Below are 22,928 nucleotides of genomic sequence, written 5' to 3'. Positions count from 1 at the left end.
AGTCCTCCTTCGACCATATTCTCACTCAGCTTCGTTCACTGTACTTACAATATTGAGTTAATTTTTGTATAAGGTGAGCAAGGTGGGTCCCCTTTCATTCTTTTGGATATGGATATCCACTTCTCCAAACACCATAAATTGAAGAGGCTGCTCTGTACTAGTTGAGCTGGCCTGACAGTCTTATCAAAGATCAACTGTCCATAGATGAGAGGGTCTATTTCTGCATACTTAATTTGATTCCATTGGTCAGTATGTCTGTCATTATGCCAGTACCATGCTATTTTGACCACTTTAGCTTTGTAATATGCTTTAAAGTCATGTAGTGTGACACCTCTGTATTATTTTGTTAAATGTTGCTGGAATGCACTACCAGAAATGGAATGCTTTTTTTGTTTGTTTGTTTGTTTTTTGCATGGGCAGACACCAGAAATCGAACCCAGGTCTCCAGCATGGCAGGCAAGAACTCTGCCTGCTGAGCCACTGTGGCTTGCCCTGGAATGGCTCTTAAAAAGGGAATTTATTAAGTTACAAGTTCACAGTTCTAAGACCATAAAAATGTCCAAACTAAGGCACCTAGGGAAAGATATTTTGACTCAAGAAAGGCCAGTAGGTCTGGAATACCTCTGTCAGCTGGGAAGGAACATCATTGGCATCTGCCGGTCCTTTGGCTTCTGGTTTCAAACAGCTTCTCTGGACGCATTTTCTTCTGTATCTCCAAATGTCTTTTTTGTTGGCTCTGAAGCAACTGTTCTCCAAGTGTCTATATCTGAGACTTCTCCAAAGATTTTTCCCCTTTTAAAGGACTCGGGTAAACTAATCAAGACCCACCTTGAATGGGTGGAGTCACATCTTCATCTATTCAAAAGGCCACTCCCACAATTGGATGGATTACATCTTGGAAGTAATCTAACCAAAAGATCACACCCACAATTGAATGGGTCAATCTCCTTGGAAACAATCTAATCAGAGGTTTCCACCCTAAACAACAGGTCTAGCCCCACAAGATTGGATCAGGGTTAAAACATGGTTATTCTGGGGTACATAATAGTTTCAAACCAGCACAACCTACCACTTCATTCCTCTTTCTCAAGATATTTTTGGCTATTTTGGGGCACAGTGCCCTTTCAAATAAATTTGGTTATTGGTTTTCCTATTTCTGCAAAGTAAGTTTTGAAATTTTAATTGATATTGCATTGAACCTACAAATTAATTGGGGTAGAATTGACATCTTAACTATACTTAGTCTTCCAATTCATGAATACAATATGTCCTTCATTTATTTAGGTCTTCTTTGATTTCTGTTAGCAATTTCTTGTAGTTTTCTGTGTATAGGCCCTTGGCATCCTTCGTTAAATTTATTCCTTAATATCTGATTCTTTTGATTGCTATTGTAAATGGAATTTTTTTCTTGATTTCCACCTCAGGTCACTTATAGTGTGTAGAAAAACTACTGATTACTGTGTGTTGATCTTATACCCTGCCACTTTGCTATACTCATTTATTGGCTCTAGTAGCTTTGCTGTAGATTTTTTGGGAGGATTTTCAACATCTAGTATCATGTCATCTGCAAATGGTGAAAGTTTTACTTCTTCCTTTCCAATTTGGACACCTTTTCTTCTTGCCTAACTACTGTAGCTAGAATTTCCAATATAATGTTGAACAGTGGTGACAGTGGACAGCCTTGTCTTATTCCTGATCTCAGAGGAGAAGCTTTCATTTCAGTCTTCCCCCATTGAGTATGATGTTAGCTGTGAGTTCTTCATATGTTCCCTTTATCATGTTTAGGAAGCTCCCTTCAATTCCTATCCTCTGAGCTGTTTTATCGAGAAAGGATGTTGAATTTTGTCAAATGCCTTTTCTGCGTCAATTGAGATGATCATGTAGTTTTATTTTGATTTATTGATGTGGTGTATTACATTAATTGATTTTCTTGCATTGAACCAGTCTTGCATACCTGGAATAAATCCCATTTGATGATGGTGTATAATTCTTTTAATATGCTGCTGGATTTGATTTGCGAGTATTTTGTTGAGGATTTTTGCATCTATATTCATTAAAGAGATTGGTCTGTAATTTTATTTTCTTGTAGTATTTTTGCCTGGCTTTGGTATAGGGTGATGTTAGCTTCATAAAAAGAGTTAAGTAGCTTTCTGTCCTCTTCGGTGTTTTTTCTTTTTTTTTTTTTTGGTATGCTATGTGGCAGGGTCGCATTTAATTCTTTTTCCATATGAATATCCTGTTATTGCAGCACCATTTGTTGAATTTTTTGTTTGTTTGTTTTTGTTTGTTTTCTTTGTCTGGGGAAGTGCATGGACCAGGAATCGAACCCAGGTCTCCTGCGTGGTAGACGAGAATTCTACCACTGAACCACTTCTTTCAATTTTTTTTTTTTTTTTTTTTGGAGAGTTTGAGCAGGATTTCTTGAATGCTTGGTAGAATTCACATGTGAAGCCATCTGGTACATGACTTTTTGGTTTTGGGAGCGTCTTGATAACTGATTCAGTCTCTTTACTTGTGATTGATTTGTGGAGGCATCTTTTACTTCTTGAGTCAATGTTGGTTGTTCATGCTTTTCTAGGAAGTTTTCCATTTCATCTAGGTTGTCTAATTTATTATCATATAATTGCTAATAGTATTCTCTCATTATCTCTTCATTTCTGTGGGGTCAGTAGTTATGTCCCCTCTCCCATTTTAGATTTTATTTATTTGTATCCTCTTTCTCTCTCTTTTTATTTTGTCAGCCAAGCTAAGGGTCCATCAATTTTATTGATTTTCTCGAAGAACCAACTTCTGGTTTTGTTGATTTTTTCTATTGTTTTCATGTTCTCGGTTTCATTTATTTCTGTTCTAATCTTCATTATATTTTTCTTTCTGATGATTTAGGGTTAGTTTGCTGTACTTCCTCCTGTTTCTCATGCAAACATTTATTCCTCAATTTTTGCTCTTCTTTTTAAATATAGGCATTTAGGGCAATAAGTTTCCCTCTCCACACCACCTTTGCTGCATCCCATAAGTTTTAATATGTTGGGCTTTCATTTTCAATTGCTTTGAGATATTTAGTGATTTCTCCTGTAATTTCTTCCTTGACCCACAGGTTGTTTAAGAGTATGTGGTTTAGCCTCCATATATGTGTGGATTTTCTGGCCTTCTGCCTGTTATTGATTTCCAACTTCATTCCATTAAGATCTGAGAGAGTGTTTTGCATAATTTCAATCTTTTTAAATTTAGTGAGACTTGCTTTGTGACTAACATGTGGTCGGTCCTGGAGAATGATCCATGAGAACTTGAGAAAAATGTGTATCTTCCTGTTGTGGGATGCAATGTTCTTTGAGGGCGTGTTAAGTTCAGTTCATTCATTGTATTATATACAAAATCTGTTTTATTATTCACCTGCTGTCTAGATGTTCTATCCATGTACAATAGCAGTGTACTGAAGTCTCCAACTTTTACTGTAGAGGTGTCCACTTTGTCCTTCAATGTTTTCAGTGTATTTCTCATATATTTGGGGGCACTCTGCATAAATATTTATGATTTGTTATGTCTTCTTGATGAATTCATCTTTTTATTAATATATAGTATCTCTATTTTATATTTTTAATTGTTTTAAATTTGCAGTTTAATTTGTCAGGTATTAGTATACCCTGCTCTTTTCTAGTTGTTGTGTGCATGAAATATCTTTTTTCAACCTTTCACTTTCAACTTATTTATGTTCTTTGGCTCTAAAGTGAGTCTCTTATAGACAGCATAGATGAGTCCTGTTTTTTAATCCATTCTGCCAGTCTATATCTTTTGATTAGGGAGTTAATCCATTTAAAAGAAAGCAGTACTTTCTTCTATCATTTTGTCTTTTGGAGTTTATAGCTCATGTCTTTTTTTTTTTTTTTTCTTTTACCCTTACTGATTGTCTTCATTTCTACACTCTTCTCCAGACCTTTGTCTCCTGCCTTTTCCTATCTACCTGTAGGGTTCCCTTTAGTATTTCTTGTAGAGCTGATCTCTCAGTCACAAACTCTCTCAGTATCTGTCTGACAATATTTTAAACTCTCTCTCATTTTTGAATGACAGTCTTGCTGAATATAAAATTCTTGGGTGGCAGTTTTTCTCTTTAAGAATCTTAAATATATCATACCACTGCCTTCTCCCTTCCATCATTTCTGCTGAGAAATCTGCACATAGTCTTATTAAGCAGCCTTGTCTAATGGATCAGTTTTCTCTTGCTGCTTTCAGAATTCTCTCTGTGTAACTGATATTTGACAATCTTTAGTAGTGTCTTAGAGTAGATCTATTCTGTTTGGGGTATGCTGTGCTTCTTGGATCTGTAATTTTATGTCTTTCATGATAGATGGGAAATTTTCAGTGATTATTTCCTCCATTTTTCTTTCTGTTCCTTCTCCCTTCTCTTTTCCTTCTGGGACACCCATTACATGTATATTCATGTGCTTCATGTTCTAACTTAATTACCTGAGACCCTGTTCATATTTCCCCATTCTTTTCTCTATCTGTTCTTTTGTGTGTACGATTTCAGATGTCCTTCCCTCTAGTTCACTAATACTTTCTTCCGCCCCTTCAAATCTGCTATTGTAAGTCTCCATTGTGTTTTCTATCTCTTCAATTGTGCTTTTCATTCCCATAAGTTCTGCCATTTGTTCAAGCTTTTGTGTTCTTCTTTATGGTTGCCCAGTGTCTTCTTTATATCCTTCATCTCTTTTACTTTATCTTCCCTCAACTCATTGATTTTACTTGATTTAGAATGTTTGATTGAACATTAATTAGTTGTTTCAACCTCTGTATCTCATTTGAAGTGCTAGTTTATTCCTTTGTGCCAAATCTTCATTTTTCCTAGTATGACTCATAATTTTTTGTTGGTGTCTCAGCATCTGGCATCTGATTTCCTTGATCAGTTTATTCTAGAAGTTGTTTTCACTCTTTTATTTAGGGTTTTGTTAGTTGGCTTTGTTCTCTATCTTTTCTTTGGTCTTCAGTTCAACTTATTGTAGACCTCTAGCATAACTTCTAGATAACTGTTCTGAATTTTTCAGCGCTTGTTTTTCTTGTTTTTGCCCTGCCTTAATGCGACCTTTTATTTTTCAGGGTGGTTTCCCCAAATATCATTGACTCCAGTCAGATTTCCCCCAGACAAGATGGGCCCAGGTCTTAGGAGGAAGGTGTAAACAGTATCAAGTTTCCTTTGGGATGAGACCCAGCAGATTGTTAGAGATTCCTTGAAGCCTTCAGATTTTGTGATTTTCTTATCTTTCCCAGGAGGTGGAGCTTGTCAGCTTATAGTTCTCCACTGGTGAAAGTGGTACAGTGCCTTTAATTCTAAGCTGACCCTGTAGCTACCAGAGACATGGTTGTGACAGAGGCTGAGGTAGACTGGGAGCTTAGGGCTTTGCCCCTGAATTCTCTGATTGAAGACCACCACTTGAGTTGGGCTCTGCTTCCCGTTTTTCTGAGGAAGATAAGCCCTTTCAGAAATTATGTCCTTCATTTGACTTGTTAATTAGACCCTCAGATCTATCTTAACTTTGTCCTCATCTGGATCAGGGCAGAAAATTGCAAATGCTTGAGGCTTTCTTTAATGAGCTACTTAGATTAGTTTTTAAAAAATCCATTTTCAAAGTCGGTTCCTAGCCCCCAAGTATCACCTGTCAAAAGCAGGAGTTGGTACCTGGCCCTTTTCCAGTATTCTGAACTGGGCCTACTTCAAAAGCTTTTTTTTTTTTTACCCTTCCATCAGCCCCACCTCCTTTCTGTGGGAAGAAACCTTAGGATTCCTTCCCTGCTTTCTCTTGGTTATCTGTGCTTGAAGCTTGTATTCAGTAGACCAAATTTGTTAATTAAAACCACAATTGGAGCTTCGCTGTGTTGCCTTCCCTTGCTCCCAATAGAGACTGCTTCTTTCTCCTTTGGGAAGTGTTTCCAACTTGGTCTGCTGTTCAGTGGGGGAGGATTGCCAGTATCCAGCTTTTGGGGGGCTTTATGCACAGTTCTATACAGTGATCTTGGCCCTTCCATTTGTTTCAGACTGGTATATTTGTGTCCGGTCACAGATGTCCCCCAAACAGTTGTTCTAGACAGTTCTGGCTATTTACTAGCTGCTCTAGAGGATGAACTAAATTCCACTCTTCCCTACACTGCAATTTTCCCCTAGAAAAAGGTTTTAAATATTTGGGAGATAACTGCCCACAATCCCATGAGATTTTCCATTTTGAGCATCTACTTGCAGGCTTTATCTGTGGACGTACATGTTTTGTCCCACACTGGAACTTCTTCCTGTGATTAACACATCTCCTGCTTCCTGTTTGCCAGGAGCTGTGTGGTGCATGTTTCCTGAGATCACTTCACATGGTCCCCTCCACAACCCTGAAGTTGGCTTGATTATCACCTTTATTTTACAGGTGAAGAGATGGGGTGCAGAGAGTTCAAGAACTTGCCCAAGCCAGGCCTCCCGCCAACCTGCAGCTCAGTGTTAGATTCCTTTCATGCAGTGGCTGCGATGGGCCAGGGTCTGGGCACCTTGGGGTATATTTCCAGCTGCCCACTGGGGCTTCCCCAGAATCTTCATTACATGGCAAAGCCCATGCCCCCCCCGCCCCCCTGCCACCGGCTTTGGCTCCAACACCCCTCTGGGAGGTCTCCCTTATCTCTCACCCCCCACTACAGTGCCTCCTTAGCATTTCCCTTCTGAAGCCATGGGGCAGGGGATTGGCACCAGGTAATGGGTCTGCCCTCTTCCCTGCAAGGTCACACTGGAAGGTGTTAGGAGGGATGGGAGGGGTGAAAATGAGTGAATCGTGGCCTCATTCCCCAAGGCACTGACACACCTCCCTGATGGATTAGGTGGCAGGTGAGGGAGGTAGAGTGAAGGGGATGGTAGAGAGCAGTGGAGGCCAGAGAGGAGGGTGCAGCTGTGCTTGCTGGGTGGGGACCTTGGCTTCTGCAGATCTCCCACCCCCATCCAGCAGAACCAGGGAGCACCTGCCAAGTATCTGAACAGGTTGCTGCTCATGCAGAGTATCAGGTGCTTCCTGACACCCAGGTGTGCCTGAGACCCAGCTGCTGATCCTATCAGCATTGCCCCTTTTTCTGTCAATGTTTGACCTTGGGCACAGGCTGACCTTGCTTGAGCCATTATCTGTGTAGTCCATTGACTCTGACCAGCACAGCAACCCAGCAGGGGAGATGCATTAGCTCCATTTTAGAGACAGGGGGACTGAGGCCCAGAGAGAAAGGACCAGCCAGGCAAGGTCCATTGTAAAGAATGGGCAGGGCCAGGGCCAACCCAGTAGGCCTGAGCAGAAGGGAGCTCTCTCTGTTGCCATGCCCCCACCCGTTTCCACCCACTGAAACACTGGTGGTGAGCCTGTTCATTTATTTTCTGAAAGCAGCTCTTTGTGCTCACAGGGAGTTCACAAGGCATTTCCAGTCTTTCTATTTCAGGGTCAGTGAGAGCAGGTTCTCCTCAGGCATGGTGACACCTGGGGCTGAGAGGAGCATGCTGGCTTTTCCCCCCTTGACATCTGCACTAAGCCAGTGGCTGTGGGGTCAGTCATCTCTGAGAGAGGCATGGCTGCATCTGCCTGGCAGGGAGCACATCCCACACCACCCGCCTGAGCCACAGACCTGCCTATCAGGGATGGTGGTGTGGCTTTGTCAACAGGATTAGCTTCTCGTTTACAAACCTCTGCTAGATCCCAGGTGCCCTCAAAGTCCCCTCTCCTGCCATGTCCCATCTTTCACCGATGTGGCATCTTCTAGACCCCAATGACATAGGACCTGCCATGTGCCAGGCAGTGGACCAGGTGATGCCAGCGAATGTGACCATCCACAACCAGGCACAAAGGCATGGCCCTCTCTTTACAGAGGGGGCCACAATCTGGGAGAGGTGGGCCCTGTCTGATCTTTGCTTTTTCCGAGTGAGGCCCTGGGGTCAGGCAAATGGGTCAGCAGCCTGACTGCAGTGGGCACCCAGCTGGCTGGTATGCTCCCAGGTGCTGGGTACTGAACTGGCCTCTGGACCTGATGGGAGCCCACCTGTGCAGCCTTCCTCCCAGCCACATCTGGTCGCCTCAGTCAGCTGCGCCTCTTCAGAGATCCACAGGAGGTATCCCTGTGCACAAAGCATCGTGTCAGGGTGGAAGGAAGGAGCGCTCCACCTAGTGAAAGAACAAGATGACTGGGGCACGCTCAGCCCATCTATACTGCTCTTGTGGAAGCATCTCTAGGAGCCCCTCCCTCCCTTCTTCCCTCCCTCCCAGCTGTAGCACTCAGCCTCTGCTCGCCTCTGTGTCCAGGGTTGTGGACACCAGTGACTTAGCCCCCCAACGGGGCCTCCAAGTTCAGGATATCAGAGCCTGGCAGCAGGCGCTTGGCTGGGTGGAGGGACAGCTCATGTAGAAGGGGGCCAGCCTGTCTCCTCCCAGGCGTTTCTAAACCTGCCCAGAAATGCAGATCCTGCTTGCTACAGCTGAGAGGTGAGGGGTAGGCAGTGCCGTGGGAGGAGTGCTGACCGGAACAAGCTGTCCCTCACTCCTAAGGCCCCACTGAATTTTTTTAGACCACCAGTGGTCAGTTCTGGAAAAGACAGGCTATGTCCCTGGATGGAAAGAGCTCGTGGCCAGGCCCTGGTCTCACACTGTTCTTGTCTTTGGACTGAGTGGGATGTCTTGCACCAGCAGCTTGCAAGGGTGAGAGTGTGCGGAGGGGGGATGCTGATCAGAGGCCTGGGTTGCAGCTCTGGTCCTTGCACACACACACACACACACACATATCCCTGCCCCCCTTCATGTGACCTTAGAGTCACCTCTCTGGGTGACTATAAACGGGGCTAACAGATCCCACCTCACAACAAGGGAAGAACTCTCTGAAAACTGTCAGGCAGAAAGAAAGCCTCAGGAGAACACAGGCTTGGGGGGCAGAACCTTAGTTCCCTGCCACGGAGGTGGGAGTGAGCCGAGAATCTAAGGAAAACCTTAAGGAGCAGCTCGCTGAATCGGGAGGCCTAGTTGGCCTGCCTTTAGCTTTCGGAGACTGAGAGAAACAAGAGCTCATGTAAGGCCTTGGTTCCCAAAGCGAGTCCCCCGGCACTTCCCAGGCCCAGCATGGATGTCTCCCGGCTGCCCACATCCATCACTGCAGCAGCCTCCACCCATCATCTGAGCGATGGCCGAAGGCCCGGATCTAGCCTTGTGGATGTTGGATCTTAGCCTTAGACCCCTGATAAGCTGATGGAAGCTATAGGCTGGTCTTTCCCTAAAACTCTCTAGCAACAGAATTTCTCATCTTAGGATTTTGAGCCATTTGAACCCACCTTGGGGTTTCCATGGCCTGTGGGCTTTCACAGCCTTAGATGATAGCTTCCTGGTACAGGAACCATGTGCACACTTAGACTCCCAAGACACATAGGGGGCTTCCTACTGCTCTCTGGATCAAGTGGCCAGACCCACTACACCTGACACCGGGTTTGTAGAGCCTGGCCATCGCCTTACCCTCTCTTCCAGCATCTCCATCATGCTCCTCCCCACTCTCTGCTCTTGCTGCTGGCTTCAGTTTCTTATATTTGTAATGTCTTCCTGGCCTGCCTCTCACAAGCTGTTTCCTTTGCCCTGAACACATTTCCTTTCCCTCTCATGGGGCCAAGTCCTATTCATCCTTTAGAATCTAACTCAAGAAAAGCCTTTCTGACTTCCTTTCCTTAAGTCCTTGCCTTGTTATCTGAATGTTGTTTCTGGTGGACACGTCAAAACTTCCATTGTTTTTTAGTAGATTAAAAATATAACTTATGTGGACAGCTTGATTGAACACAAGTACATGGAACCTTGAGGAGGGCATGAGATTTTGTAGGTTTGTCCAGTGTGATGCCTTGATAAATTCCAGATGGATTTGAACAGTGAATAAAAAGGTATTTGCAAAGTCCCCTCAGAGGAATGGTGAGAAAGGGGGAAAATTCAACTTTCCCAAGTGGAGAATTCCTGATATTCTCACAAGCACTGGGGACAACCAAAGCAATAGGCTGAGCCCCCAATCTTGGGGTTTGTTCATATGAAACTTAACCCTGCAAAGGATAGGCTAAGCCTACTTAAAATTAGGCCTAAGAGTCAACCCCAGAGAACCTCTTTTGTTGCTCAGATGTGGCCCCTTTCTCTCAGCCAACATGACAAGCAAACTCACTGCCCTCCCCCTCTCTACGTGGGACATGACTCCCAGGGGTGTGGTCCTTCCTGGCAACGTGGGACAGAAATCCTAGAATAAGCTGGGACTCAGCACCAAGGGATTGAGAAAAACCTTCTCAACCAAAAGGGGGAAGAGAGAAATGAGACAAAATAAAGTGTCAATGACTGAGAGATTCCAAACAGAGCCAAGAGGTTATTCTGGAGGTTATTCTTGCGCATTAAATAGATATCACCTTTTCAGTTAAGGCGTAACAGAGAGGCTGGAGGGAACTGCCTGAAAATGTAGAGCTGTGTTCCATTTCTTGAAGATGACTGTATGATATAGCTTTTGTAATGTGACTGTGTGATTGTGAAAATCTTGTGTCTGATGCTTCTTTTATCTACCTTATGGACAGATGAATAAAACATATGGATTAAAAATAAATAATAAGAGGAACAAATGTTAAAATAAAAATAGACTGAAATGCTAGTGATCAATGAAAGGGAGGGGTAAGGGGTATGATATGAACGAATTCTTTTCTGTTTTCTTTTTATTTCTTTTTCTGAATTGATGCAAACATTCTAAGAAATGATCATGGTGATGAATATACAACTATGTGATGAAAAACAAAGAATGTTCATATTGTATGTTGATTGGTTTTATTAATAAAAATTAAAAAAAATAAGTGATGCAAAAAAAAAGTGACGCATCAATCCAAGTGTTGGTGGTGGGGTGACGTATGGGAATCCTGTGTTTTATGCATGATTTGTTCCATAAACCCACAACTTTTCTAATAAAAAAATAAAAAAATAATGACAACTCATGTGAGATCTCAGAGGAGTAGGGAGGCCTGTTGCCCCACCACCCACCCTTGGAGCTCAGGCCCCACTCTATCACAGTGCCTGCTGTAGAGGTCAACTTGGTTCCAACTTAATAGATGCTAGATTCTCCACTAGACCACATGCACTGTGAGGGCAGGTTCCAGGTCTGCTTTTGTTCATCCATGTATTTCCTCCGCCACGCCCAGGACGGGTCTCAGAACGTACCCACTGGGTGTTACTGGAGGCCCAACATGAGCCTTCTGCCTGCACAGTGCACGCATCTCAGTGGCTTCTTGTCTTTCAGAACACCCAGTGCATTCCAGAAGGTTTGGAGAGCTACTATGCTGAGCAAGACTCCAATGCCCGGGAGAAATTTTACACGGTCATCAACCACTACAACCTGGCCAAGCAGAGCCTCACACGCTCAGTGTCGCCGTGGATGTCGGTGCTGTCAGAAGAGAAGCTGTCTGAACAGGAGACTGAAGCTGCTGAGAAATCAGCTTAGCGGGACAGGCAGGTTCCTTACAATATGTCACTTGAAGGTAACAAAGGGACTTTTGAGGGACATCTCATCAAATATTACCGATAATTTAGAGGTTACTCATTTATGGTGCAATTGCTTCTGTTTGCTGATGCTGCTTTGCAAATAAAACTTGCTACAGACCACCCATGGGCATAAAGTGCATATCAGCATTGCTTAAAGAGCTCTGACACCACTTTTCATGTTAAGAAATCTTAATTTAGCTACTTTACTGGGATTTATTGGATGCTGTCAAAAAATAAATTTACACTGGATATGCCAGAGGTTTGGACTTCAGATAAATAATGCCTTTTGTGGAATTGATTTTTTTTAAACCACCCTGCCGTTTGCAAACCTTACTCCGTAGCCATATCTAGAGCGATCTCTTGCTTAGCTGAGACCAAGCTCACCCACCATCTCTTTCCACCTCCCATAAGCTGATAACAGTGCTCAGCACAAGGCCCCCTAGTGAGTGGTGGTGCAAAGATAGGGGTCAGCTAACATTGGGTGGCAGATTCGGCCTCCCCTGCCCTGGGTAGGCTTGTAAGGGTGGAGGTGCCGGCAAGAAGACATGCTCCTGGTGTGGATTTCTGTCGGTAAAATGTAACTCAGTTCCCCCTGGCTCTGACATTTTGATGAAGGGGTATGCGGAAGCCCGGTGTGGGCGCAGCTGGGTAGAGACAGTTGTGCCTCACTCAGAGGGTCCCCAGACTTCTTGTAGGTAGTCCGTCTGCTCTGTGATGTGCTGAATAGGAAAGAAACCCCACTGAACTTTTGATTCAATTATGAGTAAATCTGCACCCACAGCCCCATTAGCAAGTTAGTTTATTAAAAATCAGCTAGGCGGGAAAAGAGAAAATGTAGTTGCTGGGAATCCAGGGCTACTTTGTTTTTCATTTTGGGAAATCGATGTCAATACTGTGATAGAAGAAACAGGCAGGAACGGCTGGTAGAGGGGCCAGGGTGGCACCTTGCAAATCCAATTATGACATTTCAATTCACAGTCTTTTTAAGAAAATTATGTTTCAGTTTGAATCTCGACATTAAAAGATATGTTTACAAAACTGCCAGTTAGGTAAATTATGTAAAACAATTAAAGAGAAAGAAAGATATTCACAGGTGTTTTCCTCCATGTTATTTGAATATGTTGTGTTTGGTGGACATGTCAAAAGTTTCCCTGTTTTCTAGATTAAAAATAAATGAAAAATAGTGCAAATCTGTTGCCAGCAAGCCTGGTGATCATGGTTAATGCTACCACTGTTGCCTGAAATGTGCTTCCAAGACAAAAAATATATTTTATTATCAAAGGTGTTTCGAGACAATGGCCATGACTCAGAACAGGGGCTGTGTATTACACAGTCTGGGCTGCAAAAAAGTTTTGAAGGATGTTTTGGAGCTATGGGGAGAGCATAAAGAGCAATAAATATGTGCCAAAACCTTTCCTGCATATATATCCATATAAACCAATCAAGCCCATGTAAACACATTATAAAGACAAACCACATTTGTACTTTCTAATAGACTGTTCTTTATTGATTGTAAGTTCATTCATGTGTAACTTTTGACATTTTCACTTTGTGCAAATAAAGAACATAAGGACATCTGTGGCTGCCTGACAGACATATCTGCACAGGACATGCATTTTGCAAAAAACAGGCAGAAACTTCTCACACCTACGTGGAGCCCTGGCCACACAGATATGAGGATAGGATGCTTTCTGCACAGACGGGGCTCCATATGTTTCATGCTCTATTACCAATAGGCCTTCCTGTTGACACTTCCTGGAGGGCCCAATGTGGAGGCATGGGAGATGGCCCAGTCCTTCTGTGGCCAAATTCTTCTTGGAACAAAAGCTCTTTCTTTGGGCCCCAGGGGCAGGAGAGGAGACCTCACAACACCCCCAGCCTGGCCCATCATGAGGTGTCCAGGCAGCCGTTCACTAAGGGTCCGCATGGCCCTGTACTTTTTCCCTTAGATGAAACCTGGACTCATTAACCACACATAAAATTGCTGCAATCATATTTATTCGAGTCACAAGGCAAATGTGATTTTTCTTTCTATAATACAATGAGTCTGTGTTATCAGTTGACTCAGACAGATGAGAAGCCACAAGGAAACAACAGGGTAAGTGTTTTGTTGTGAGAAGGTATTAACCAGTGCTCCCCCTGAAGGTATGGGAAATGTCAGGGGTCTTCCTTTGAGCTTTGAGAAGGTGTGCAGGGCACGAGGCTTGACGGGCACTTCTGCTGGGCAGCCCGCCTTTTATGGCACACTTGAATATTGCGGCAGTTAACACCACCCTCTCCCACATTTAATCTGAGACCTTGTCTTTTGATTGCTAAACAGACCACTTTCAATTTAAGTCGTTGCTTTCTTTTTCAGCCAAGTGGGCTTAAAACCATTGATGTGAGTATCCTTTTGGTCAAAGCACACATGTGTGTCCCTGACCCCACCCCCATGGCTCTCTGGGTTACTATCTGGGTCACAAATGTTCCTGGCACCAGGAGACATGGCCACACACTGATGGCCACCAGGCAGAGATTCCTGTCTGGTACATCCACTACCCAAAGGCCACCAGACATGTCCTGTCCCCAACTAACTGTCGTACCAGTCGAGAAAAAGCAAGGAGAAGGAGCACATGACGAGGAAGAAGAGGATCCACACCCGGAACCCGGCGTTGTTTTTAATAGCCTAGGGGAAGGATATGACACAGATATTTCTGTCATCCAGGATTCTGGATTTAAAAGCCCACAAATGCTCTGTCTTTCCCTGCCCTCTTTCTTTCTTGGCTCTAACTATGCGTACTGCTTGATACTGGGCTTTCCCTAAATAGATGGTTCAGTTACTAAGCAAAACCAAGAAGTAAGTTTAAAACCCATCAGAAGACAAATGGGTCATATTTTCTCGCTGTTTAGGCAGGACTCAGAGAGTCTCTGTCACTGCGTGAGAACAAGAGGATAAGGCTCAGAGCAGCCGTATCTACTCTGGACTTTGTGTTTCCAAGTGATGCGATAGTAACGGTGGCCCAGAAACAGTCCTGTGTCACCCCAAAAGTGAAGAACGATGTAGAAAACAAAGGCCACTACAGAGGTGACTTGGTGGGGTTCTCCATAAACAGTGGCCAGAGCTTTGGCCCCTTGGGGTGCTCCAATACGCTTCTCTAGTAGTGCCCAGCCCTGGATTTGGGGAGCCGGTCCGACCTTGGCCAAGAGCTATCCCTGCGGGTCTCAAGTTTCCCCTTTGGAGGGTGGGGAGCCATGGCTTGTCAATGCTGGCTGTACCGTCAGCCTGAGGAGGTGGGCTGGGGGGTCTCATGAACATATGGGCTCATCCACAGGTCCTCAGGGTTGGTTAGAAGCAAATGGCCATGTGACCAGTGCTGCAAAAATAGCCCTGCTCTCTGCCCACAAGGCTCTCAGGCAGCCTTCCCAGCAGCACTGACACCACTGCCAAGGCTCAGGGCCATGCCCAATCAGAACCAGGGGCAACCAAGCGTACCCACCTCTCTTATGTCTTCATTGCCCTCCTTTATGTTTTCAGTGGCCCCCACAACTAACTGGTGGATATTGTCAATCTCGGCTTCCTGTGGAAGAAAAGAGTGTCAGATAACATGACCACTTCTCTTCCTCCCACTGTGTATTCATCACAGTAACAGTGGCCGCCACTACCAAGGGTCAGGTACTTTATGTGCATTTGCTTGGGAATTCTTACAGTGCCCTGACAGGTTGTAGCACCCCATTTTATAAAAGGGAAGCATAAGGCTCAGGTTTAATAACTTGCCCAAAGCTTCCCAGCAACCAAATGGCAGGGCTGACCCCAATCTGTGGCCCCTGGTGCCTGGGCTCCTAATGCCACCACCCACCCTGGTGGAAGCACCAGGAACCCAAGGACAGAAGAGCTGTATTCACAGGTTGGGGGTTTTCCTTCTCATCTCAGTTATTCTTTACCAAGTCCAGGGAAGTAAGCATCAAAATGCTGATGCTTTAAAACATACGTGCTAGCTTCATTTTATCACTATGCTTATTGTTCTCTCCCTAATAAAAACAGGCTAAAATGTAAAAATCAAAACAGGATGCAGGGTGCTTGCAAAAAAATGTTTACACACTTGGAAAGTCTCAGAAGTATGGGGTCCTAGTCTCATTCAAAGGACCATCTGGCCAAGAAGCACCCACAATTCCACAGGAAAGCTCAGTGATGATAGAGCCCATTTTATCAGCAGAGGGGTCTGTTTCTCTGTTCCCATCAGGCAGGGGAGAAACTTCAGCTGTTTCATCACAGGCTAACATGCTGTGGGGAACAGGGCAGGAAGGAAAGGCCTGATGCCTGACTGGTAAGATTCCACAGAGGGGAGAGCAGCTCTGGCCATCTGCTCCCCAGTGGCCCATTACAACGTCTAAAGCCATGAGAACAGGGGCTACTGTGCTTTGTAATCACATTTCTTTGGAGACTCTCCTGGTGGAAGCTAACTGCCTATTGCCTGGGCATTTACAGGGATAAGTCTGAACTCCTGGGATAGTACTGAACTAGAAAACTCCCACCCGTCAGCATCAGACATCGAGTTTTGTGCTTTCTAAAAGTTCTCTCTGAGCCATTCAACAATCCAGCAAGGGTCACCTCTATTTTATAGGTGGGAAAACTGTGTAGCTCAAGGTTAACCAACTGACCCAGGGCATCCAGCACCAGGGCCCCCCAAGCCTCCTACCAGGCTGCCCTACTCCACTGTGCACTCCAAGGCACGGGCACCTGCTTGGTCCCAACCTGGGCTGCTAGCAGAGTTCCTGTGGAGGACCCCATCCCGGGGTCAAAGACTACAGGCAGGCAAGACGGGCTTTCACCCAAAGACCTCTACTAATGAACACTGGGTAACCACACAGTTGAAGAAATCACAGACTATGTCCTGAATTCTTAGGATATTTCTCTTCTAAACTAAAACTTAAAAGTACCTGTTGCAAAACCTTTTCCGTGAAAATCTCTTGGAGTCTGGAAATTTCAACCACTTTCCCTTCAATTTGCCTTCAAAACAAACAAAAAGACACACAAAATAGATTATTTATTAACAATTAGTAGTACACAGTAATTTTAACAAGGATTTTCCCCATATCTGAAGAAATTGCCTCTTCTATGTGACATCATGAGAGAGGAAGGACCCATGTCCGCTGGAAGGATGCAGATGGGCCGAGGAAGGGCTCACTCTACCTCCTGGGTCCCCTTAAATTTCCTTCTTCTTAAGTCAACATACTCTGTTTCTTGGAAACAAACTCAATCAAGCAAATAGCCCTTCAATCCCCAGAGGCATGGCATGTCGCATGCCCTGTGCATTCTGACCACCACATGGCTCTGGGGGGTGTCCGTTAGGCCCTTGCTACAAAAGTCAAAGTCTCCATTACATCCTGTGACCAACGGAACACACAAAGACAGAATGGGGATTCCCAAGAAAATGTCAGAATATGTTGATGAACCGACTTTCTTGAAGTTCAACAGATTAAGGAGGGAAGCATATGCACCCAAATCAATTCCCTAGTGAAAGAAAACACCTCTGAGTCATTCTAAAAACATACCTGGGTTCAAAAAATATATATGTATATATATCTGGGTTCAGCAATTTTGGGTCTGTCCCTAACCTGAGCTTATTGATGTCAGGAAAAGGCTGAGGCTGAGGCAAATGGCTGTAGGACAGTGTCGTGAGCCCCAGTTCAGGAGCAAGCAGGGTGGTGACACAGTAAACTTGAGCTTGACCCCTCAACAGACCAGGTAAAGGAGGGAAGAGATCTGTAAAGAAAGCTGAGCTTCCAGGCTGGAGAGGGATGGGGACAGGGGGATAGGGTACAGATAACAAGAGCTCAGCCATCAGTGGGTGGGCCAGGTAGCCCATTTCGGAGGGTGAAATCCCAAGGAGAAGGCAGCTCAGGGGGCTATTAAAGGAGAGTGCAGTTGCACGAGAATATCACCACAGCTATGTGGGTACAGCATCAGGATTTATTTTATTTGGGGAAGTGCTCGCAATGCAACAAGAGGTTCAGAGCTCTGGGAGGAGCCATGCCTTACTTTGAGACCACTCCAAACACCCCACCCCAACCAAGGCAGGCCATCCACCGACCCATGTGGCCATGGCTACCTGCCCTCTGTGTTGCTGACCACAGCCCAGTTTTGAAAGGCTCTCTGTTTAAGGAGAGTAGAAGACCCCAGTTGGGCCATTTGTAGGAGGAAGTTTCCCTTTGTCAGATGTCCTTCACCAGGTTCCCATTTCAGGATGCCATTTTAGAGTAGGTGGAAGTAATTAACTGTAAAGGGTGGTGGTAATTACAGTCAACTCAATCAGCAATCTTCGCCAACCCTCCCCAATGGTGCACACCTGGTGGCCTCAGGTGGTTGAAAGGTAACAGTGGGTAGGAGCGACCACCCATAGGCTCACAAGTGACAGGCAGTGCTCCCCAACTCCCCACCATTCCCTCAACCCAAAAAGGCTCAGGCTGGCTGCATCTGGCCCAAGAACCACATGCTGGCTGCCTGGGCACCAAAATAAATAAAGTTCCTTCTCTCTGGAAAAGCTGTAAACTAGGCCATCACCTCCAAAAGAACTACGTACCTCACTTCATCAAACAGGCTATTCATTTCACCAATAAGCCGCTGGTTTTCTTGTTCAAACTGTAAGTAAACAGCACACACATTAAGGACATCATACTGGACTCAAGTATCTTAAGCAACACAGTCAAAGGCAAGAGTCTAGCAGGGGTTTTGTCCACAAACCTTTAACCTGCCCTCTAAGAATCGGCACTGAGCCCTTTTCATCATGGAGCAATACTGCCTCAGCACTGGTGTGAGAGATACTCCCTATTTTAGGAGGAAAATAAAAACCCAGAGAACAGCTGCACTGCCTGTGGCTTGACTTCTTTTATAGTTCATCTCATTAATTTGAATTTACAGTACCCAAGATGACTTTTGTGACTGTAATTGTGAAAGCATGGAAGAACTCAAGGAGAGTCAGCCTCACCTGTCTCACCTACCCTTCTCCTCTAGGCTTTCCTGGGCCTTTGGGTCCTGCCTTTGGCAGCTCCTTATTTAAATGGAGAAGGACCTGGTGTGCAGAGGGTCTGGAGAGGAAGGGGAAGCAGAGCTGCCCTGGGATCCAATCTAATTTCAAGGCGATGCCCTTGGCCACTTCACTCTGCTGCCTCGGTGGGGATGGAGGCCAAAGCGCCAGGGCAGACACAGTTCTCAGTGCTAAGTCAGATTGGCAGCCTTGGATTCAGGGCTCTGTCAGGGTGAGGAGCTCAGCAGAGCCAAAAGCTGTTCTCCCGCCCATTCCTGCCAACTTGACATTGGCAGAAGGATGGCAGCATCCAAACTTCTCCTGGGTGGGCTGGGAAAAGCCCCTTCTTGTCCTCATCAAACCAACTCCGCCTAGTGAGTCTGCCTGCCTCCCTGCATGAGCAGAGTCAAGGGGTGTCCCCCATCCCTTCACTCATGTCCCCAGTCGGCTGGTCCTTCAGGCCCAGCCCCAATGCCACCTTCTCCATGAGATCCTTCCTGGTCTCTGAGGTGGAAGTTCTTTCTTATTTCTTGAACCTTGGTCTAGTATTTTCTGAATATATACTTCAGGATAGTTCTCATTTTCTGCCATGTAGAAACTGTGTTGCATGCTCCCTGTGCAACCTCAAGCTTCTTGAGGGTAGGAACTGAGTCTAACCCAACTCTGAGAAACCACCGCATTCATTAAGTCAGATTTAAAATTTTGAAGGGGCTCAAAATTTTGTTGAGGGACCCTCTGTACCAGAACTGTGGAGGGAAACAAATATAAGCAAGCCCTTACACTCCAGAATTGCGTGCTCTGAGTGACCACTCGCTTAGTAAAGCAAAGACAGTGAAAACAAATGAAAGTCACAGGTTCCCAGCGCCTGCTAAGGACTGTGCCTCCTCCAGTGAAAGGACAGCGCTGTGCTGTCCTCTAGCCCAGGAGTAGCTGAGCTGAACCCTCTTTCAGTGCCTCTTCTGATACCTCCTTGCAAAAGCCGAGTTTTCCCTTGCTCATTCTTCCGAGAGACTTCATTTGGGCAGGACCTCCCAGGCACCCTCCCCTTCCTAGGTTCCCAACCCCTCCCTTGAAGCAGCTGCAACTCCTTGCTCTAAGTTGGTGCTATTCGCACCTGCCTTCCCTTCCTAAGTCTGCCAAAGAAAACTTACTTGTAATCATTCCTTAGCCTGTTGTCCAAATTTTGCCCAAATTATGTGCTGCTTCTCCACTCAGGTGTCCACAAACTACAATGCCCACCCTGTCAGACTGCATCCTGCTGGCCTTGCTCCTTTACCAGCAGGTCCAGACAGGCAGCCTGAGACCCCAGGTTCTCTGTGTGCTGGCACTGCGCCCTTTCTGTCAGCACCTCCTGCAATCCATGTCATGCCTCCCGCCTCCCCTCTGCTCGGGCTAGCTCTGCTGAGGATGGGGAACTCCAGCTGGCCCCACAAAACCCACGCAAGTTTCCTTCCTAACTTACTACCCCCTCTTTCCAGCTCTTATCAGTGAGAGGACCTACTGCCTTCCCTCCTACGGAGGGGCTGTCTGGCTTCTCAGTAGAGCACAGCAGTCTCAGCTGTGGCTGTCCATCAAAACCCAAAGATGCCTATGCTCCCCCTCAGATGGGCAGGCAGCACTTCCGAAAGTGCAGAAGTCCCGGGAAGCTCCCTGCAGGGTGGCCTCACCCATTTCAGGAGGCCCTGCTGGCTGCTGACACAGTACTGCTTATGGCCTTTTCAATTATGCATCAACAAGGCTATTTTAAGAGAATAAAAATTCCACATTTGAGTTTGAAAATACGAGTTCTGTTAACTGTAAACTCAGCAGTTACTAGTTCAGTATTTAAGAAAAACAGATTTATGTCAGTATAAAGTGCTACTTCACTTAAATTCTCTTGGGTGCTACCTGCTTTTCAGGGGGCTTGGGCTGGGGCTGGGGCATTTTCTTTGAATTTTTCTAATGACAAGGTATGGCTCTATCCTTTTGAATACACAATCCTTTGATGCTTAAAACTGTTCCTGAACAAAATTAACTAGTGATTTGAGGTGACTTATTACTGAAATACTCCTCAGAAACAAAGTTTTTCTTGTTTTGTCCCCAACTTGAGGGCATGTGGTATAATGTTGCATTTCCTTCTAGGCCTCCCAGTAATTGTTACTTCCAAAGGGCTCAGAGTCAGCCCTTAGCAGCAGCCAGGAGTGGGAACAGATTCTGGCTCAGATTTCTTTGGAGCCCAAGGGTTCTTGATGCAACCTGAGAAACTCCCAGACTCTGGCGGAAGTGAGAGGACAAATGCCTCAGGGATTAAGCAGTGGTGGGGGCTGAAGTGAGGTTTAGCAATAGCCAGGAGCTTCAAAGGAGCACAGGTCACTCTCAAAAGTGGCTCTGCCCTCAAAGAGCCAGGTTTCACGCACTCATGTGCATGTGAATGCAACTCAACCTGTTTGCCATAGAAAAGACAGGGAAGCCTCTTAATGAGATTTGGCAGGGCTCAGTCACATTAGGTGATGGCCTGGTTGCTGATGACAAGAACTTGAAACAGGTTTCAGAATGATTTTTGATGTCTAAACTGCAAACTGACACACCTTGCCTCACGTCTGCAAAGTGAGGCAGGAGACTACAAAGCCAGGTGGGCCAGGGGTGGGTGGTGCCAGTGCTTGAGCGAGCCAGTTCTCCGGGCCTCACAGGGGCTCCTTGCACATCCCTGGGTGAGTCACTGGGCTTCCCTGAGGGCTGCCAGTCTCTCTTTTGGAACAGATGAAGTGGGCCATATCCCTTCCTGCCTGACCCTGGATGTTGGAGTGATGGTTTGAGCTCCAGCTCCTTCACCTTCTAAGCCATATGACCTTGAGCAGCTCACTTTACCTCTCTGTGTCTCTGTCTTTATTACTAAAATGGGGGTGATAATAGTACTTAACAGGTTCATCAGGAAGAATTCAAGAGTGACAAAGAGTAAATTACACTCTCCACAAAGACATGTTCAAGTTCTAACCCCGGGTCTTATGAGTATCAACTCATTTGTAAATATGATCTTCGAAGATCCTATTTAAGATAAGCCCAAACTGAGTCGGGGGACATTAATCTAATCTAACTGGGGTCCTTATAAGTAGCAGAGGAGAGAGGAGAGAGAGATGGCCATGTGACAGAAGCAGAGCTTGAGTTACGCCAGCAAGCCACTGACAGAATGCCACAGACTTCAGGGAAAGCACAGCCCTGCTGACACCCTGATTTTGGACGTCTAGCCTCCAAAACTGCTAAACAATATATTCCTATTGTTTTAGGTTACCCAGTTTGTAGTACTTTGTTTCAGCAGCCCTAGAGCACCAAACAATGGGTTACTATATGTGCACTGCTTAAGAAAGTGTACAGCATATAGTCAGCCCTTGACAAATTGTAATTATTATTTGTTATTTATTATTTATATAAATATAAATAATTACTTTAAAACTCTCTGGGAGTCACCTCCCGATACACACAATGAGAGACTGGGTGCTGCTGTTTCAGGCTCTGGAAGGTGGCTGTGACTCCCATCACTCCCAGGCACGGCCCACAGTGGTGACAGCCACAGCAGCTGCTGCGGTCTGTCTCTCACTGAATGGGCCAAGTGGCCAAGTGTCTTCCCACAGAAAGGCATTTCACAAGGTGCTGGCTGAATGGATGACCTAGGCTCCCTGGTCGGCACCAAAGACAGGGCACCTATAGGCCGAGGAAAGACAAGCCTGAACCATCTAGGGAATACATCCTTCTCTGAGGACATGGGGTCAAATACAAGAGGCCCAGAAGGGTAGGTGGGTGAGCAGGGCCTCTGGGCCAGAGAGTAGACAGGCCATGGTCAAGTCTGCTGCGAACTGCTAGGGTCTCACACCAAAGCCCAGGGCTCCCCTCAGCACAGGTACCCTCCCCCATAGGGGCAGAGCACCAGGTTGAGGAGTCTGGGGCTTGGAGCTATGTGGCCAGCCAAAGTCCCTGCTATCAAGGGGTTGCTGTGAAAATCAAATAAATCAACATATGCAGAAGTGCTCAAAATTCCCAGGCATACAGTGCATGTTGTCTGCATGTTAGTCAGTATTCTTACTGAGCTGCTTTATTCCATTTACATAAAGTCTAGCTGCTTTATTCCAGTTAGACTTTAAAATAGGGCCCTGCTTAAAGGGCTTATGAGCTGGTTTAAAGGATACAAATACATGTAGTGAACACATTGGTTCAGAGATCTGTTTCTAATTTAATCTTCTTTACTATTGTTTTAAAAAGACAATCACCCCATGAAGACCTTGGAGTATAAAAATGAGGCTGGAAGAAGTATTTGCATTGTGAAGAGCCAAGAGCAGCTAACAGAACAAAAGACTCAGAAACCACAGGGGAGGCTACGGCTTGGCCTAGAAAGGGCCCCTGACTCAGGCGCCCACCGTCCAGACCCTCT

General features: G+C 45.4%; 2 protein-coding genes across 8 annotated transcripts in view; one reads left to right on the top strand and one right to left on the bottom strand.

The window, feature by feature from the left end:
- The window catches only part of NSG1 (neuronal vesicle trafficking associated 1), a 62,791-nt gene extending 49,701 nt beyond the window's left edge, over window positions 1-13,090 (top strand). For all 3 annotated transcript variants that reach the window (XM_077136376.1, XM_077136377.1, XM_077136375.1), the window contains one exon: window positions 11,281-13,090. In XM_077136376.1, coding sequence (XP_076992491.1) covers window positions 11,281-11,481 — 201 coding nt within the window. In that variant the 3' untranslated portion in view covers window positions 11,482-13,090. The remainder of the gene's footprint in view (window positions 1-11,280) is intronic.
- STX18 (syntaxin 18) overlaps window positions 12,947-22,928 on the bottom strand; it is a 143,258-nt gene continuing 133,276 nt past the window's right edge. For 4 of the 5 annotated variants that reach the window (XM_077136370.1, XM_077136373.1, XM_077136371.1 and 1 more), the window contains 4 exons: window positions 18,083-18,141; window positions 16,440-16,509; window positions 14,999-15,079; window positions 12,991-14,187 (listed from right to left, as the gene is read on the bottom strand). In XM_077136370.1, coding sequence (XP_076992485.1) covers window positions 14,092-14,187; window positions 14,999-15,079; window positions 16,440-16,509; window positions 18,083-18,141 — 306 coding nt within the window. In that variant the 3' untranslated portion in view covers window positions 12,991-14,091. Of the gene's footprint in view, window positions 14,188-14,998; window positions 15,080-16,439; window positions 16,510-18,082; window positions 18,142-22,928 lie in introns of all 5 variants that reach the window. The other variant, XM_077136374.1, reaches the window with a different exon arrangement.

The sequence above is a fragment of the Tamandua tetradactyla genome, chromosome 19, assembly GCF_023851605.1.
Source record: "Tamandua tetradactyla isolate mTamTet1 chromosome 19, mTamTet1.pri, whole genome shotgun sequence".
In the NCBI taxonomy this organism is placed as follows: Eukaryota; Metazoa; Chordata; class Mammalia; order Pilosa; family Myrmecophagidae; genus Tamandua; species Tamandua tetradactyla.
The sequence above is the reverse complement of the archived record's forward strand: the minus strand, read 5'-3'. Positions and strand labels throughout refer to the sequence as shown.